The sequence below is a fragment of the Actinia tenebrosa genome, unplaced genomic scaffold, assembly GCF_029948245.1.
Source record: "Actinia tenebrosa isolate PJP-AT-01 unplaced genomic scaffold, QUT_ActTen_1.0 PGA_scaffold0__85_contigs__length_37466705, whole genome shotgun sequence".
In the NCBI taxonomy this organism is placed as follows: Eukaryota; Metazoa; Cnidaria; class Anthozoa; order Actiniaria; family Actiniidae; genus Actinia; species Actinia tenebrosa.
Window position 1 is genome coordinate 11,895,060 of NW_028292569.1, and position 20,198 is coordinate 11,915,257.

The window sequence follows — 20,198 nt, forward strand, 5'->3', positions numbered from 1 at the left end:
TGACTCATGTCGTGAGAATCAATTCGTTCATGTTCTTCAGATAGTGAGATTAGTACATCTACAATTAATCAATAAGAAAAATCCCTCGAAAATAATCCGTAGAACAAGCGAACAATGCTTCCAATTCGATTCAGTATGTTCATAAGAACCCCTCGAATAATTTTGAAAACAAGAGAACAATGCTTTCCTTATTTAGATGAAGGGGACAGGGTAGTTTCCTTAGCGGATGAAGGGGACAGGGTAGTTTTCTTAGCGGATGAAGGGGACAGGGTAGTTTCCTTATATGGAGATCGCGCGTCATCATCTGGCATCAAGGTTAATACAATGAAATTGTACTTTGGGCTTACCCTCTTAATATTTAGTAAAGCAGAATACAACAGAATATGGACTCTCTGTGTTAATGACGTATCTGCGGTCTTTCCTAAAAAAGATATTAAAGGATCAGCAATAACAAAGATGCCGGCGAGTTTTATCGAAGGACTATCTAAAGGAGGTAAAGGACTATTGAATTCATGTTTATTCATCTAAGTAATGTTTAATAAACGAGCAGGAGTGTTTTATCGGGTATAAAACACGAGGCGCAGCCGAGTGGTTTTAGACCCGATAAAACACGATCTGCGAGATTATTAAACGGCTTAGAAAACTTATGATGTTTGTTCTCATTGTGTACCGATTTTTTTACGAAATGAACCAAGTTTGATAGAGAAAATCCAAGTTAAAGTTTATGCAAATGATGACGAATCTTTATCCGATTTAAAATCACCTTCATGGTCATGATTTCTATTGTGTTTTCTTCATGAATTATTAATGAGTTTTCTAACATTCAATAAAATATGGATGGAAAGATCAAAGTAAGTAACTAGTGATTTGTGTGGTCTACTAACAAGCATTTTCCCCGTCACAAACCAAATATTCTCCTTCATCCCATGAATAACGTAAAAACAAAAATTAAGCTGTAGGTCTGTGATCTGCTTCAAACATAAGTAACTACTTGCAAAAATCGATCAAATTTCTGCTTTTCAATTGTTTAATTTCTACCATGATTGATGTCTAAACCCTAGCCTCACCACGTTTCCTTTCTGTTCCAAAGAAATACTGATATGTAATTGATTAAACTTGGACATATATCTAGGGGGTTTTATGATAAAAAACAAACCTGTCAAAAAGCAAAGTTCCTCTTTCAGTTTACAACAGAGAGACCACGTGTTTCAGGTTCAGTTACTGGGTCAAAAACGTGTCTATTCCTTTGTTGATTCTTTCTACAAACCTTAAACAAAGACGTTAATTGTTTTTTTATTTATAGACTAAGAAACTTGTATGAAAGTCTCGAATAACAACTTTGACTAAGATTAGAATCCGAATTTATAAGACTTGAAATTTCAACAACGAATAAATATTTATGTTGTATGTATGTGAGTAGCGAAACCGCCATACAACTACCCTGCATTTGCAGTTCTCTCGCCTCAAAGAAGCTCCAATTGCCATTTTAACTGATAACATGTCACTATACTGTACAAAGGAAAGAGTTATCAATGCGTGAAGCTATTTCTGTGAATTATAAGGTTGAAAACAGCAGAATATATAAATGGATGTTTTTTTGAGTGTTTTCTTTTTATTTATTGCAAGGGAATCACAGAATTTCAGTGGTAGAAAGTTATGATCGATGCTATTTGTGAGTATTTTAAAGAACTTCTCTTTCTTTAATTAAACTGAAGCCCAGTACTTCAAGGACCATTCATAACAAAAGTATATAATTTAAAGGTGGGGGGGGGGGGGGGGGGGGGAATGCAGCTCGAGAGAGGGTGGGGTATAACTAGCTTTTGAAGGAAAAAATAGAGGAAGAATTGCACATCATTATTATTATAACTATGATGACCACATTTTCTCGGTCATATATCATAATTCATGTATCCCATCATGTATCGCCATGTATGTTATAAATTTAGTTTCGAAAGTTGAAAAAAAGGACTTTATCATCTTCCTAAACCCTCGTTCCAGACCCTTCCCACAAATTATTCATATCGTTTAAGCGAAAAGCCATTGAACGCGATGGCGTCTTTGATATCTCAGCATCTTTTCATCTCGTTGCTTTTAACTTTCTTCGAAATCGTTCAGCAAGGTAAATATTGTCTTTGATTTTCGATATTTGTTGTCCCAATGATCTGCAAAACGAATGCTCTGACGACAGTATTGGGTAACTGATTGATACATTTATAAACGGTTGAGTGCCAAGGAACTTAACCGTGCCTGAAAAACCGCGCCTTTTCAATCCAAAAAGCAAATTCAGTCCTCTTTAATCTCTTGTATGACACCATTTAATCAGTAATTAGACATTCTGGCAAGAAAATTGCCCGTAATCTTTAATGCATTTTTGGATGGCATCAATGCCGTTCATCGGTTAAAACTCCCGTAGCAAGAACATACGTTTAGTTTTATTTTCTTTACACAAATTGTCAAAATGGATAGACATATATAAAAATGCTTAAGGATAAAGGGCCTTCTTACATAAAGGGCCTTCTTACTAGTGGCTTTCTTCCAAGCTTTGCTTAATACGTCCTCTTTGAAGCACGCGTATATAAAATGATTTCAAAATCAGTCAATGTCGTTTCGTAAAACGGGTTTACATGTTCTTTTTAAATCGATTGACTTAATATATAAATTGCAATACGACACAGAGTCAGTCGAGTTCAGCAGCAGTTGTATGTAATTATATGACATTGTATCCGCTCTTTCTATTTAAACATTAGAAAGGTCCTAAGCCTACGTTTTTGTTCGAAGCACATGTATGCATCTTTTCCTTTTTACTCCGACGAAGGACTAGCGTCCGAAACGTCAGTAAGTTTTTTCATCTTTTCACGGTGTATAATTTACCTTTTTATCATTACTGTATACATCTTCTCAGATGGTTTTCAAATTTGCGTTTTTTAATCAAGATGATATGAGAAACAGAAAATGCTTACTTTCACATTCAAATTTTAAAAAAACAAACAAATGCAATTGATTTTGTAATTTTGATTTTCCGTTCTCGATCTCTTCTTTTTCAAGGAATCCTTTTCCTTTTCTGAAAATATTTTTGCTTTTGGGGATATTAAAATGCGAGAATAGATTATATTGGTTTCCCTGGCTTCTGTCGTGTTCTTAAAACATCTAAAACTGAAAATAGTTAGTTTAATAGTTCGGCTACAAGCTATGTAGCTGTGCTTTGAATACAAAGATGGTAGTTTTGTACCTGCCCTTACAAGTTCTATACTACGTGAATGAATTTGCTATCTTCCTCATGTTTTGTCATCTACGGATATACTTCATGTAATAGAGTCATCATTGCAGACAGCAACTCAATGTTACCATATAATAGAAAACATATATCAATACCTTATAATTTTCTTCTTGTTTGGCAAAGTATACTCCATAAAGGGTCCAACATATATCAGATGTTCCATTGGAGAAGATGCCTTGTTTATGTGGAATACGACGGATCAAAAAGAAATCCTTTCTGCCAGATGGGGAATAAGAAAGGGCACCATCCCCGATCCTCATTTTATCAGTGTTAATGGATATAATGGAAAAGTGCACCTTAACGAAGATATTGATGCGGCATTGAAAAAGAGAGTAGAATTTATTGGAAACTTGACAATAGGTCGTGCTTGGTTCGTGTTGAAGAACCTTATTGTCAATGATACTAAAGAATACATTGCAAGCATCAGTGACGATGTATCTATAGTTCTACCATATTATGTGCACCTAATGGTTGCAGAGAAAGGAAAAGGTAAGCCATACACTCTTTTGGGAGTAACATAACTTATTTATTTCATATAAACTTTTGATTCCTAACTTCTAATTCCCTAATCCACATAGACCGTATTCTCTTTTAGGAAAATAATACGATATATATATTATGCACATTTATTGTGAAGTGTTATCGTCAGGTTGAGTGTTGTATAGAATAGAATGGAATGGAATGGAGTAGAATAGAATAGAATAGAACTTTATTTGTGCCCTCTGATTTGCAAATTAATTGTTAAATATTTTGATGATTACAATAAAAAATTGAGGAACCACTTGCTACCAAAAAATAGCAGTGCTAATCAAGTTAGGTAGCAAATTGGTCATTTGGTACTGTTTGATAATTGTTACAAGAATAAGTATAGAAATAGGAAAATCCAAAAACAAATGTAATTAGATTGGAGTAAAAAAAAAAATAAATAAATAAAGAACTAAGAGAAAACCATAAAGGAAAAGAAGGAAGAAACCATGGGCGAAAAGTAAAGTGCATCAGAGTAAGTACTAGTAAGTTTTTAAAATTTGATTTATTATTACTTTTTTTTAAACTTGAACGTTTAGTTCTTTTTAATTCATCTTTAATCTTGTTCCAAGTAATGGCACCGACGTAACGGTTATTAAATTTGCCATAATTAGTTCTTATTTTGGAAATATAGAAAGAGTCTTTTGAAGCTAATCGCGTTCTGTAGGTATGTATTTTACTTATGGGTATGAAGAAGTCATGAAAAACTGATGGCAGAGTGTTTGAGTGAAAATCATACATAAATATACAATTATTCAAATAAATTATATCATTGAGTTTAAGTATTCCCAGAGATTGAATAAGTGGACTTGAAGGAGCTCTGAAGTCAGAAAAGGTCATTGTTCTTAAGACTTTCTTTTGAAGTGTAATAAGAGGTGTAAGACTAGATGGGTAGGTGTTTCCCCATGTTATAACAGTATAAGTCAAGTGGGGATAAATTAAAGTATAATATAGTTGTTTGAGTATGGTTATATAGGTGTATAATGGCGAATTTTGCATAGTATACCGATAGTACGCTTTATTTTCATGACAAAATGTTGAATATGATTTTTCCAAGAAAGATGAGAGTCTATAAATACACCTAGATATCTGATGCACTTTACTTGTTTCACCAGTTTTTGATCAATAAACTGCTTGGTAGTGTGCTTAATACTCTTTTGGCGAGAAAGAATATTGTTAGTGGTGACTGACCTTTGGACAACCTGAGCTGGACCTAGTCATTTCAAAGACTTTCTCAAGTTCAAGTCTTCCTTAAGACTACACTCACCTGGATGATCACTGACTTCACAACAAACATCAACGTCTGGGTTCAATGTTATGAAGCCAAATATAGTCTTTGTAGTATTTCGACAATAATACGATATGTTGGTTATATTGTTAGACATATTCATAGCTTTGTTCTTAAGAGCGGCTGTCCGTAAAAATCAGACATAAGGTGGCAACAGTCAAAAAATCGATTTTGCTCATACTTTGAAGTTAGATACCCTATCATATAAAATTAACCCCTGTGTACTTAGTTTTGCAAAATTCTTTTTAGTTCGGGAGAAATTTCACTTTTTATGCAGATAGGCAAATATGCTAATTTGACGACTCTGAAATTGAGATAAATCACCGATCTCGTGTAGGAAATACAATCAATACTTGACCTTTCTAACCTAATGAACTTCAAATATGGTATCTCTATATGCCTCACAATGATTTTCAGACATGTAGCTGTAACGAAGAATTTCTGGAAGAATTATTTGCAAGACACAATTTTCTTGAGCTTAAAAGTACCCTCAAAACAAGTGAGAATTTTACCATGGCCGATACAACTGAAAAGCGAGATTTTCCCTGTATGTGATGTCACGATGATATTGTTCAAGATTGTAAAAAAAAAATTCTTAGGTAAATGTTGTTTTTAAGCTTCTACGATCGATCAAATATGCCTAAATACGTTGTTTCAGAAAGCATCGTTTTTGCATAAATTAGCAAGTGAATGACTGCCAAAATCAAAATAATATTTTCAAATCCTTTATAAGCCGTTTGAGACATCAATACTTAGCAATGTTGAGGGATTTTTCTTAAGAAAGAACAGCATTTACTCCCTACCGCTTCATAAATCATGAATTCTAGGTGTAGTGATGGTCATCAACCCAAAACAGCGAAAGCGTTGCGTGACCACCGGCGGCGGGATAATAAATACTGTGTGCATGTGAGTTTTTTTTTTTTAAAGTATCCGAATAAATACCGAAAATACTACTTTTATTTCCCGTTATTAACTACATTTGTGCGTCTTCCTCCTTATGTTTTAGTATCTAAAAGTTTAACGTTCGTGTTAGCAGCTCCTGGCCCTTCAAATCTATGCAAGGCTCTGATGATGTATTCCAGAGTTAACAAAGGGGACTCCCCTCTATTAACTCTGCGTATTCCTATGAAAAATGGAGGGTATTTACCCTAATCCCAGTTCAAATCCCTTTATTCTTAGCCCGAGTATGTTTTGCTCAAATCTTAATCCTACTTCCATTTTTGATGGTTTTTTGTTTATGAATCCCAGTGCATGATATTCTATTTTCCCAGCACCAAAGAAGGATAATACCAGCACTCAATTTGCCCCTTCAGGACCCTCTAAGTACTAGCTCGGTTCGATCACAAAATAGGTTGGGGAATGAAATCAAACGAAGGTCGAAAGCGTCTTAAAGAAATACAGAAAGACTATCTTATGGCCCAGTTTAACATTGGTGAGCAGACCGGACATAAAGTTGATCCTGTAATGACATCAAAAAAAAAAAAAACTGTCATCGTTTATCATTACCGCAAGTACAGGAGTGGCGCAGCTCAATGGGGTCGAACTGAAAGCATTTTTGGCCTTCCTCAAAGTCCTTGAGGAAGGCCAAGAATTCTGATGGTGTCAGTTTTTTTAGTCCTGATGGGTTCCTCACATCTAAACAAGTGGTATAAGGTTTTTTTCACGATTGCCAAAGAAAAAGGTCGTCCCCGCCGAAAGAGATGCACAAGAAGACGACAAGCTTCCAGAAAAGGCTCTGGACAAAATGAACAAGGAAGTACAGAATGTCCTATTAATACAGCACCCCATATTCTTGGATGTTTATAATCTGTGTGAGCTTGCTGTGCAGAACACGATGAAAAAATTCTCGAAACCCCTGTTACGAGAGATGTGAGCAACACGTGGACACCAGCAAAAAGGATAAGAAAAGAAAAGAATCCTACGTTAACGTCACTCGTCCGCACACATCTTTTCAAAAACAACCATTTCAACTAAAGCCGTTTTATAAGAAAAAATTATTTATACCGACATTATTAGTTTTTGTTTCCTAAATTAATACAATATATATGACGCGAGTATATATTGAGCGGGATTAATGTGATAACTAACCGATACCGAAATCACTCGCGTAACTCAAGGGCGGATCCAACGGAGGGGTCCATGACTGCGGATCCCCCTTTACAACTCGTTATTTCCCCTTTTTAACATACGATATATTACAGATAATTTTCTATTGAAAGTCATGACTCTTATGTAAGTTTATAAATTGAAAGCCAAATCAAGTTGTTATGTTTGCGTTCTGAAAGGTTACGACAAATATAGCGGTATGTATGACCTCAAAAATAACGTTACTGATCGAATGTACTTTTTGGACCCCCCTCAAAAATATCCTGGATCGGCCTTTGAAACTAGACAAATGTTACCTCAGGGGTGACACACAATACGAGGGTCTAAAACATGTGCCAATCCGGTGGTCACGCAACGCTTTCGCTGTTTTGGGTTGATGACCATCACTACACCTAGAATTCATGATTTATGAAGCGGTAGGGAGTAAATGCTGTTCTTTCTTAAGAAAAATCCCTCAACATTGCTAAGTATTGATGTCTCAAACGGCTTATAAAGGATTTGAAAATATTATTTTAATTTTGGCAGTCATTCACTTGCTAATTTATGCAAAAACGATGCTTTCTGAAACAACGTATTTAGGCATATTTGATCGATCGTAGAAGCTTAAAAACAACATTTACCTAAGAATTTTTTTTTTACAATCTTGAACAATATCATCGTGACATCACATACAGGGAAAATCTCGCTTTTCAGTTGTATCGGCCATGGTAAAATTCTCACTTGTTTTGAGGGTACTTTTAAGCTCAAGAAAATTGTGTCTTGCAAATAATTCTTCCAGAAATTCTTCGTTACAGCTACATGTCTGAAAATCATTGTGAGGCATATAGAGATACCATATTTGAAGTTCATTAGGTTAGAAAGGTCAAGTATTGATTGTATTTCCTACACGAGATCGGTGATTTATCTCAATTTCAGAGTCGTCAAATTAGCATATTTGCCTATCTGCATAAAAAGTGAAATTTCTCCCGAACTAAAAAGAATTTTGCAAACCTAAGTACACAGGGGTTAATTTTATATGATAGGGTATCTAACTTCAAAGTATGAGCAAAATCGATTTTTTGACTGTTGCCACCTTATGTCTGATTTTTACGGACAGCCGCTCATAAGAAAAATAATTGATAGATAGTTTATTATCCTACTGATGGTTATGGGCCGACGATATCAGATGGTTATTTGAATATCAATAATCATTTACCATATTCTTAGCCACCAACTAATCCAACACTGTCTTTTTTAATTAAAACCTAGCCCCAAGTAGCGACCTTATCTAACCACGAAATGTTAATAGGAAATCAGGTTAGCTATTTATAGACGAACCTAGACAGCTTTAAACACACACTGAATCGACTTATTATTGAGGAATTAATTCATACAAATCAAGCAGATCTCGCAAATCTTTAATGATTAAAGACAATCGTAAGTCGATCCTAAATATAGCACAAGCTTTAAGCACTTGGTATGTTTGTTATTCATCATTCTTCCATTTTTCCTTAAGTTATTAAAGTTATAGAATTATTTACTTACATATTCTCTCTGTTCCACCTAATCAACCAACCAACCAATTATAAACCAACCTTTAAGTCAACAAAGCAACCAATCACTATTTGTTTATACCACTACCACTACAACAACAAATGAGACAAACAGAATAACTGAAACTAAAAAATAAAATTATGCTGCACATACCTGCAGTGCTCATGCGTATACCGCTGACAACTCTCGTGAAGAGCAGCCATTTTTCCCGTTACTACATATCTCGTATATATTCAAGTACAAATATGTCGAAAATATGAATCAAAACTTGCAGATATAAAGAAACGAAAAAAAATAAAAAATAAAAAAATAGTCCACTATCTAGAGTTAAGCCCAGACAACCGGTAAAACTACAAGGATCGCGCGCGATATTGTTTTAATTATTACGTTTTTCCTCGACAGAAAAACCAACAGAAGGGCCTTCTCCAACCCCAGAAACTACAGGTGCTGCTCCAAACATTACACGTAAGTCTTTGATAGCTTCAGCACATATAAAATTCTAGAATACCGATAAACAGTTATAATATGCATATATTATAGCATCGCGATTCACTCTCAATAGTCTCTTATTTTTTAAAGACGACAATATTTTATGCTATTGTCGTTTCAAAATTAAGGTTTCTGACTGGCTAACGCGCGACGAAAAGGAAAGCTTGAGCTTGAGCTTAAGCTTGAAGGCCGCGCGTGAAAATTTTTACGCTTGTTGCTTGCGCCATAGCGCGCGCTCATAAGGCGAATTTCGCTTGTGATCAAAGAAAATCGGTCATCAGTTTTCTTTTTTTTTTTCTTGTTCGTATGTTAAATTCTTTAGAATCGCGATACAAAACTAATTACGATTTTGAAACGACAATAGCACGAAACATTGACGGCACTGGAAGAAAATGTATTCGGTATTGGGCGGAGTCGCGTGTAGGGACCAGACTTAGACACGCGTAACTCAGTTTTCATTTAATTCGTAACGACTCTCATTACATCTCGTCATTGAAGACTTTGTACAGTTTATGACCTTTGTATGGTTTATACGCTATTGTACGGTTCTACAACGAGAAAGTTATATTCTTAACATAAGACTTACAAATCTGAACGTAAGAAAACCGGAATTTACCTCAAGTTTGGCCTACAATATAATGACTTTAGATCCTCTAACGTCCTTGCTACGTTCTTGTTACGTTCTTGTTACGTTCTTGCGCATGGCGAACTATGTTACCGCTGACCATATCTTACACCGCCCCAAAAAGGGCATTGACCCTTTTTACCTTACCAAAAAAAAACGGTACTTATGATACTTATATAACAGTAACTTAACTATCTTAATTTTTTCTTTGTTCCTAGTACGTGCATTCACGCTTGTTATTTCATGGGGTATCATCAGAATCCTCCTGTCGTTCCAATAGGCTCAGCTTCCTGATATCTCTTTCGTAGCTTCCTTTGGCGGTACGCACCAAAACTCTTCGTACTACTCCTAGGTTATCAGGAGATGTCTCCATAATGCGTCCTAGGGGCCATTTTCCTCATTGAAGGCTGTCGTCTTTGATCATTACCAGATCACCTTTCAACACGTTCTTTTGTTTCTTGAGCCATTTCTGCCTTTCCTGCAGCGTTGGAAGGTATTCGGCTACCCAGCGCTTCCAAAACGAATCTGCTAAACTTTGGGCCAGCTTCCATCTTTCCCTTGCCGCGATGTTATCGTCGTTCGGGCATGGCGTAGCACATGAGTTCGGTCTGAGAAGCAAAAGGCTGTTTGGCGTCAATACCTCCATGTCCTTAGGGTCATTTGAGACGGCTGTTAGCGGGCGATCGTTTATGATCTTCTCGACTTCACACAGTGTCGTCGACAGCGTTTCGTCATCAAGTAGTTGATTTCCGACTATGGCTCTAAGAATTCTTCTGGTTGAACGGATCATCCGTTCCCAAACGCCTCCAGTATGACTAGCGGATGGTGCGTTGAAATACCATTGGATTTCTTTCTCTCTCAATCTTTCGCGTATCTTCTCTTGGTTCCATTGTTTCAGGGCTTCTTTGATCTCCGACTCGGCTCCTCGGAAGTTGCTCCCGTTGTCACTGTACAGTTCAATAGGTGCGCCTCGTCTACTAACAAATCTGCATACTGCTTGGATGAATGAGTCCGACGTCAGATCGGAGGAAACTTCTATGTGCACAGCGCGTACACTCAAACAGGTAAAGATACATCCATACCGCTTAGCAGTCCCGCGTCTGTATTTGACGTGTAATGGACCGAAGTAATCTACACCGGTTGATGTAAATGGCGGTCTACCAGGGGTCACTCGAGCTTTCGGCAACGGTGCCATTATCTGTGTTGGAGTTTGCTGACTTTGACGACGGCACGGTACACATGAGTTCAAAACTCGCCGGACAGTAGATGGTCCCTTTATTATCCAAAACTTCTTCCGTATCGCCGCCAACGTTTGTTACGACCAGTATGGCCATTATGCTTGTGGTAATGTTTGATAATCATACTCGTCACATGATGACTGGAGGGTAATATAGCTTGGTGCTTGTGGGTTTCGTCTAGTGGAGCGTTTGTCAAACGACCACCTACTCGTAAGACTCCATTCTCTGTAATCGGGCTCAGGTTTTGAAGACGATCATGTACGATCTTTGCTCCATGTTTAGTACGCATCTTGGTTGGTGCTGATGGAAAGGCCTCTTTCTGCACTAGCTTGATCACCTCAACTTCTGCTTCCGACATTTCATTCACCGTTAATGGTTCTGAATATACTGCAGGATGTTTTGTCTTGTTGAAGTGCCACATCAGATATCGCTTGTAGCGTAGGAGCCATGCAACCATTTTACATAGTCGGTACCAACTTGACCAACGATGCAAAAGCTCATCTAAGGAAGTGGTAACATTCTTGACATCAACATTCGCTTTGACTTGAGCGTACATTTGTGCTTTGCTTCCCTTTACTTCAGCATCCTCGTCTCCTATCTCTTGCTCGTTGTCTGGTGATGACGGCCAGTAATCTTCTTCCCTTTGTAAAAACTCTGGACCATTGAACCATTTGCACATCTCCCTTTCGTCGTTGACTTTAATGCCTCTTGAAGAGAGATCAGCAGGGTTACTTTCCGTCGGTACATGACGCCATTGTTCTGGAGAAGATGCATCGTGGATTATTTGTAGCCTGTTAGCTACAAATGTATGAAAACGCTTGGATACATTTCGAATATATCCGATAACGATAACAGAGTCTGTCCAAAATACAACACGGTGTATTGGCATTTGTAGCTCTTGGCGTATCTGCTTGTTGACCTTTACTGCCAGGGTCGCCGCTGACAATTCTAGTCTTGGTATAGTTATTGTTTTTAAGGGAGCCACTCTTGACTTTCCCATGATCAGGGTACAATGAACATTGTCTTCGATGTCGACCAAGCGGATATACGACGCTGTGCCATAACCTTCTGCAGAAGCGTCGGCAAAGTGATGTAGTTCTGTACTTCGTATCTCTTTCAAGGTTGGTGACTTGTAACAGCGTGGAATTTGTACTTCCATCAGTTTCTCGACCGTTTTCTTGATTTCTGCCCACTTCTTAAGACATACTTCTGATAGGCTTGCATCCCAGTCGTGATTGAGGCGACACAGCTGTTGTAACATCATCTTCGCGGGGAGACCAAATGGTGCCGCTAAACCTAGCGGGTCGTAAATAGATGCGACGAATGACAAGATACCTCTTCTTGTGCTGCTCGTTTCCTTTCCTTGACGGAATCCTAGCATGTCTCTTTCAACGTCCCATTGAACGCCTAAAGCTCTTTCGACAGGCAACTTTTCCATATCGAGACTGACTGACCTTGCTCTTTCCATAGACGGTACTGCTGATAGAACTTCTCTTTCATTGGAAACCCACTTGGTGAGCCTAAAACCTCGTTTTGCTAGTAAAGAGGTAAGTTCTTTGACAAGTGAAATTGCTTCATTTACATTTGCAACCGATTTGAGGCAGTCATCCACGTAAAAGCTGTTGTTGATTGTTTCGATCGTCTGGACACTGTATTCTTCTCTACTATCTTCCGCTGCCTTGTGGAGTGCGTAAGAGCAGACGCTTGGTGACGACGTCGCCCCAAACAAGTGAACGTTCATGTTATACTCCTCAGGCTCGCCTTGAAGATCTCCATTTGGCCACCATAAGAAACACAACGCGTTCCGGTCACTTGGTTGTACATAAACTTGATGAAACATCTGCTCGACGTCTGATAAGAATGCCACACGTTCCTTTCGGAAACGTAGTAACACTCCAACCAACGAGTTCGTATTATCCGGACCTTGCAGCAGCTGCTCGTTTAACGATGTTCCGTTGTAAGATGCCGCACAATCATAGACAACTCTGACCTTTTCGGGCTTTTGTTGGTGCATCACGGGATGGTGAGGTAGGTACCACCGGGGACTTGTTCGGTTACTTTGTTCCTTGTGATCGCTTGCTTGCACTTTCTCTGCGTGACCTCGCGATATATACTGTTCCATGGTTTCCGTATATTTCGTTAACAGCTTGTGGTCTTTTAAAAGACGTTTCTTTAGTAACATGAGTCGTGTTTCTGCCATTGACTTGTTGTCTGATAACTGTGGTCGCTCGTACTTCCACGGCAATCCTATTTGGTAGTGTCCATTAACGAATTCTACCGTTTTGTCCATTATCTTCTTGGCACGTTGGTCTTCTACTGAGAGGCACTCTCGAACTTCCGCAGTGCATTCAGAGAACTCGGAATTATACATGCGCACAAAGTCGTCGTGTATGTTCGTTAAGACTGGTTCCGATTCATTACATCCTATCGATTGATCAACATGGATGTAGTTCATACTTGCTCTTTGCCTGCTTCCCTTTCTCAATGGTCCAGTCACCGTCCATCCTAATAACGTTCGCAGTGCAAAGGGCTCTTCCTTCTTTCCACTTCTAACTTCCAAAGGACATAACGCTTCGGGCACGTCACTACCGATTAGCAATGTTATCTTCTTGTCTATTAACTCTGGCAAGTCAATGTCCTTCATGTGATTCATCTCACTGACATCCTGTTTGACAACAACGTTCTCTTCAGTGATAGGCAGTCGGTTGGTCGTCCAGACGTTCGTTATTCGTACACCCTTTTCAGTTGACACTCCAGTGACGTCTAAACTTATCTGTCTTCCGTTGTTTTCTTGATCACCCGTCATAGTAGACAGAATGAACCGCACCGGCTCTCCTTTTATTCCAAGATCATCAGCAAGACTTTGCAGGCACATTGACGTATCGGATTCGTCGTCCAAGAAAGCATACGTTTCTACCTCTCGATCGCCGTCGGGAGCCTTTACTTTAACAGGGATAACCTTCAAACTCACCAGACGTGAGTCAGTCCTTAATAAGTTATTGTGGGCTACATTCGCAGTCCTAGAGTGAACCGTGCTTGGTGACTTGGTTGTTGCAGAACTGTTGTCCGTCTCACTCTTTGTTTCTACACGTGGTACTATTTTATCACTAGAAGGGCTTGGTTGACTACGTGGTCGTTGTTCATTCACCAGAGCTGTGTGAAGTAAAGGGTGATGGTTACCTTTACATCCTCCTTCGTTGCATGCTCTCGTTTTTCTGCAGTTCTTCGCCACGTGACCCCCTTTAAGACACTTCCGACAGAGTTCCCGTTCCGACGTCACGTCCATACGTTGCTTTCCCGTCTTTTCACGAAAACTTTCACACTGATCGAGATAATGTTCCTTGTCGCATAGAGGACAGTGGGGTCGCCAGGTTTTGATTTGTGAGGCCTTTTCTTCGGAGTGATTCTTGTTTGACGTCGTAGCGAGCGTAGTCACCTTAGCAGCTGGACCACCATAGGTTCTAGTTTTTATCTTCACGTCTCTGTCAGCTCTGTTATCTTGAATCAATTGACCAAAGTAAGTGTTTGCTACGGTAGCTCGTTGCTCGATGAACTTCGCTAGATGTAAAAACGTGGGAGTTAGTCCTTGATCATAAATTTGACTGGCCCTTTCAGCCCACTTTGCCATCAACGTAATTGGTAGACCATTTACGACCTTTCCTAGAGTGTCCAAAGAATTCAAGTTTGATTCAAGTCCGAGCTCACTCGATCCCAGTAGACAGGTCTCCATATCGCGAGAGAGCTGTGATAACCTTTCACTTTCCGTTATTTTGATGCATGATCCTTTAACGACTTTGTCTAGAAATGCTTTCGATACAACATGAGTTCGACCAAAGTTCTTCTTTAAGATATCCTTTGCTTTACAGTAACCTTCACTTGGTGGCATCATCACACAATGTTCAATCGATTCTCTAGCTTTGCCCTTGCAGAATTGAATTAAGTAGCTTAGTCGATCACTGTCATGTGTCTCTCTTCCTTCGATGTTTATCTCAAAGTTTTTGATGAACAATGGGAACATCAGTGGATCTCCATCGAATGACATGTATCCTCTCTTGGGCATGCTCAATGTCCTGACAACTTCATCCATTGTCTCTTGTTGTTTTCGCAAAACGTTAAAAACTGTAGAAGTGTTCGTGGTGTGTGCCGACCGAATGTCGCTGTCTGTTCGATCTTGAAGAAAATCATAATCAGTTTCATTGCTGAACACTTGGCCTTTGTGACTCTCATCTGATCTAAAGGATTGATCGCCGTCTTCGCTATACACGTGCGACTCATTAACTTCTCGCTCTACATCTTCTAACTTAACTTTGGGGTTTACATCAATTAACGTGTTTAGCTTCAGGCTTCACTTCCACGTGCTTTACCTAAGGTTTCACATCTACGCGCTTAATTTCAGGGTTTACGTCAACGTACTTAGCTTCAGACTTTACATTCGCGTGTTGAACTTTAGGCTTTACATCCACGTGCTTACCTTCGGGGTTCACATCCACGTGCTTAACTTCGGGGTTTACATCCTCGTGCTTAACTTCGGGGCTTACATCCCCGAACTTAACTTCGGTCTTTACGTCTACGTGCTTAACTACGGGTTTCACATCCACGTACTTAACTTCGGGGTTTACATTCACGTGCTCAACCTCGCGCTTTACATCCGCGTACTTAACTTTGGGGCTTACATCCACGTGCTTAACTTCGGGCTTTACGTCCATATGCTCAACTTCGAGCCTTACATCTACGTGTTTTACGTCAGGGCTCACATCCGTATGTTGAACTTTAGATGACTGAGAACATTCTTCGAGATAATCGAGTATTTTGACTATTTTCTCACCGTCACTTTGTATTGGTAGGTCGAGAAATTCGTTTTGCGATCCATCACTATCTACTTCGTCCACCACCCGCATGTCTATCTCAGCCTCTTCGATTTCTGTTCGAAGTCGGTGTTCTTCTAGTTTCTTCTCTAGCTCCTTCCTCTCATCCAGCCGCTGCAATCGTAGACGTGCCTTCTCCAACTTAGCCTTTGTAGATGCGCGACTGCGTGTTGAAGATCGATTGGACTTTGACGACATTCTACTGTAAGACTTGCGGCTCCATCTGTCGCCTTCTTCGGTTAAATTGACGGAAGCGAAGTGTTTAAACATGTGAGGTGATGGCACTACCGTCGTCGTTGTTAAATCTTTTGTCGCGGCCGGCACGGTAGCTTTCGAAGCTTGGTCATTAACAGTCGTCAGCCATTGTCCACACTTCAGTAAACACGCACCTCTCCGTTGAATCTCGTTGGTGTGTTCTTTGGTGAAGGTCACTCTTTCGTGCAAATCCATTAGCTGCATCATTTTGTCATAAATCCTTGTCAGTTCTTTGAAGGTAGATTCCATTGTGTTCCTCTTTTCTTCAACTAAGTGTTTGTCTGATAGTTTAATTGCTCGGTCGATTTCGTTATAAATTCTTGTCAAGTGTCCTTTTTAACTACTATAGGATCTTTTGAAGCTTGTCAGTTTCTCTGAAAGTACTCCTTCCACGTCGTCATACGGTATGTTCGTAGTCCTCAGTCTTGGTGGTAGCATAAGTGTCTTTGATAATCCATAAATATCATGAACATTAATTGGAATCCCTGTGTTCAACGGCCCATGAAGATTGTTCCATGAATTTCCTGTTGATTCGTAGAAACTGTGTGATGGGATTCCTGTGGTACACCAATGAACATCGGTTGGCGGTATTCCTGTGGTCGGCGGGTGAAATTCGCTAGATGGAGTTCCTGTGGTCTCTGAACTAACATAAACATTAAGCGGTCGACCTTCGGCTCTTGACAAACCATTAACAGGAACATTACATGTTGAAATTGCCATAGCAGGGAATTCATAACTTCCTGAAATTCCAGTAGTAGTCGGCGAACCATAAACATTGACATTAATTTTTGATATGCTAGCGTTAACATTTCCACATACTTCGCTTATCGGGTTTTCAGACTCATCTTCGTTTGTTTCAGTTGACATGTCAACTCAGTAATTTCCATTCGTCGTAACGTAACAATTTTCAGCTCTTTATCACTAGTTTTCCATTTGCCTTTTACCTTAACTTTGGACGACTTGAGAACTTGATGTAGGGACCAGACTTAGACATGCGTAACTCAGTTTTCATTTAATTCGTAACGACTCTCATTACATCTCGTCATTGAAGACTTTGTACAGTTTATGACCTTTGTATGGTTTATACGCTATTGTACGGTTCTACAACGAGAAAGTTATATTCTTAACATAAGACTTACAAATCTGAACGTAAGAAAACCGGAATTTACCTCAAGTTTGGCCTACAATAATGACTTTAGATCCTCTAACGTCCTTGCTACGTTCTTGTTACGTTCTTGTTACGTTCTTGCGCATGGCGAACTATGTTACCGCTGACCATATCTTACATCGCGAACTCCCCATTAGCCGTCAATGTTTCGTGCTATTGTCGTCTCAAATCGTAATTAGTTTATAATATTCATTTCAGTACTACATGCAAGCGTATTAAAAAACCTACGAAGATATAGACATATAGATAGGTTATAGTGCTTGGGAACGAGGTTATTCCGGGCGAAAGATCCTGGGATTTAAATTCGGAAAAGTTAATTTCCGACCTCGCTGGGAATCGAACCCACGACCCTCGGAATTGTACTACCGATGCTCTACCAGCTGAGCTAGAGGTCAGACTGAGAGCAGGCCGGGGTGAAATAGAATTACCGCTACCTAACATCTATTTCACACCGGCCTGCTCTCATTCTGCCCTCTAGCTCAGCTGGTAGAGCAACGGTAGTACAATTCCGAGGGTCGTGGGTTCGATTCCCAGCGAGGTCGGAAATCAATTTTTCCGAATTCAATTCCAAGGGTCTTTCGCCCGGAATGACCTCGTTCCCAAGCACTATATCTTATCTATATTTCTATATCTTCATGTATTTCATAAGTGCTATGCGGTTTACATATTCTCATCTTTAAAAACCTATAGTTTCCTTGTTTAGGATGTTCTATTTCTAAATGATTAATTCTTAATATTGTCATTTTATATCATTTTAATGGACAGAACTTTCTTTTTTCTATCTTAGTCTTTAATTTGTACCTTTATAAAATTTTAATCTTCTTTATTTCAGATACCTTTCCTAAAATAGTGCTTTTGCATCATCTCCTTAATTTTGTTAGTATTGCATAAATAATTTAACAATCGCGACTATACGGTAGAAAGGAGAGAGAGAGAGAGAGAGAGAGAGAGAGAGAGAGAGAGAGAGGAGAGAGAGAGAGAGAGAGAGAGTGAGTGAGTGAGTGAGTGATACTTTATTTATACTCGAAAAAAAATTCTATCAATATAAAAATTGCTTTACAAGAATGTCGAGTTAAATAAGAATACAATTTAGACAGCTAAAAAAGTTTATGAGAGTCCAACAGAAGAAAGCTTTCTTTTAAATTCCCTTATACTTCTAGCTGACTTAATATCTGAAGGCAAAGAGTTCCATGCTTTTGCACCTTCATAGGAGAACGCACGTTTGAGGTACTCAGTGTTTGGTTTCGATAATTTTAAACACTTTTCTCCCTTCCGCAAATTATATTTTGTAGATTGATACTCAAAGCGGTCTCTTAAACTTTGAGGTGCAAGAGCATTCAAAGTCTTGTACATTATTGTGGCTTTATGTTTCTTCCGCCTGTTTTGAAGATTTTCCCATCCTAGAGACATTAAAATGTCGCGCGACCTAGTTTCATAATTACTCTTAGTTATAATTCGGCCTGCGCGATTTTGCATTTTTTGGAGTCTGTCAGCTGATGTTTTTGGTAAATTATCCCAAACCACATCGCAGTAGTCAAACCAAGGAGTTATCAGCGAATTATATATTGCAATCGCCGTCTCCTGGGGGACGTAATCACGAACCTGTCTAAGGCCAGCCAGGCCTGATGAAACTTTTTTACATATATGATCGACATGGTCAGCCCAGGACAGGCGTTGGTCGATTACAACCCCCAGGGTTTTGGCTGTTTGGACACGTGCGATTTGTTTACCTTCAAGGTAAACATGTGGTTTGGAACTTATTTGACGTAATTTGTCGTCAGACCCAATAAACATATATTCAGTCTTTGTTGAATTAAGGCTTAATCTATTTGCCATCAACCAGTTGGATATGCTAATAATATCAGAATTGATCTGCTCAGATAAAGATTTTACGGAAGTATTACAAGCCGTGAGGCTTGTGTCGTCCGCGTACATTCTTGTACTTGAAAAATGTACACTATTTGGTAAATCATTAATATACAATATGAATAATAATGGACCTAGGATTGACCCTTGGGGAATTCCACAAAGGGTTTGTTTTATAGTAGATTAGCTATTTCAGCTTTTTCATGATAATAAGAGTGATGAAAGTACAGAAATAGGTTGAAATTATGAAATTTCTGCACTTTTCAGCTATTTCAGCTCTTTCAGCTCTTTCAGCTCTTTCAGCTCTTTCAGCTCTTTCCGTTTCAGCGTTTTACCGCGACCCCACACTCTACCGCTTGATTAATACACTCTTTGTTAGACAACGAAAAATCTGTCATTTTGCATCAAACATTTCACAGGAAATGAAGACATCGCTTGTTGAAATGGCTCAATTGAATTACTCGACCAAACATATTGAGGAGACAACTTTTGAAGAGTTTCAGTAATGTTGTTATCTTGGAATGGATTCGAAGTTTCGAAATTAAACCAAGCACAAATTGGACTATGATCGGAAAGAAAATTTGGCTTATCAACAATGAAATACTTAACATTTTGAAATAGATGTTGATCTACGATAATGTAATCAACAGTACTTACACCATTTATACCATGATAAGTAAGTTTTCCTAAAGAATCTCCTAAAGTTCTTCCCTTAAGAATGCGTAAATCAAAAATGTTACAAATATTAAGTAATATGTTGCCATCAAAGTTTTTTCTAAATGTTGATTCAAGAACTAAATTATTACAATCGGTTGTGAAAGTTTTGTCTTCTTTACAAATAAAATCCTCTACTGTACCAACTCTGGCAATAAAAATCTCCTAGAAGAATAATATTACCATTTTTTGAAAATGTGGCAATATCATCTTCTAGTTGTTCAAATATTTCATCTTGAAAATAATTTG

General features: G+C 38.6%; 1 protein-coding gene and 1 long non-coding RNA gene across 7 annotated transcripts; one reads left to right on the forward strand and one right to left on the reverse strand.

Moving 5' to 3' along the window:
• The first annotated feature begins 330 nt into the window (after window positions 1-330).
• On the forward strand, window positions 331-19,182 carry LOC148913496 (uncharacterized). 6 transcript variants are annotated; one of them, XR_016119929.1, is made up of 5 exons: window positions 331-493; window positions 3,401-3,766; window positions 8,445-8,492; window positions 9,132-9,194; window positions 18,202-18,222. XR_016119929.1 is itself a non-coding variant. In XM_089030957.1 (5 exons), exons 2-5 carry the CDS (start codon window positions 1,657-1,659, stop codon window positions 10,121-10,123), a joined length of 507 nt encoding a protein of 168 aa, XP_088887083.1. In that variant the 5' UTR covers window positions 337-493; window positions 1,637-1,656; the 3' UTR covers window positions 10,124-10,180. The 6 variants fall into 6 exon arrangements, 5 of the variants coding, with proteins under 5 accessions (XP_088887083.1, XP_088887070.1, XP_088887080.1 ...); XM_089030957.1 differs by lacking the exons at window positions 8,445-8,492; window positions 18,202-18,222 and adding exons at window positions 1,637-1,672; window positions 10,062-10,180 and having other exon boundaries at window positions 337-493; XM_089030954.1 differs by lacking the exons at window positions 8,445-8,492; window positions 18,202-18,222 and adding exons at window positions 1,627-1,672; window positions 10,062-10,180 and having other exon boundaries at window positions 338-493.
• LOC148913497 (uncharacterized) lies at window positions 17,199-17,482 on the reverse strand. The gene is made up of 2 exons (XR_016119933.1): window positions 17,371-17,482; window positions 17,199-17,302 (listed from the first exon to the last, which is right to left on the reverse strand). It is a non-coding gene; the product is annotated as an uncharacterized LOC148913497 (long non-coding RNA).
• Window positions 19,183-20,198: the final 1,016 nt, after the last annotated feature.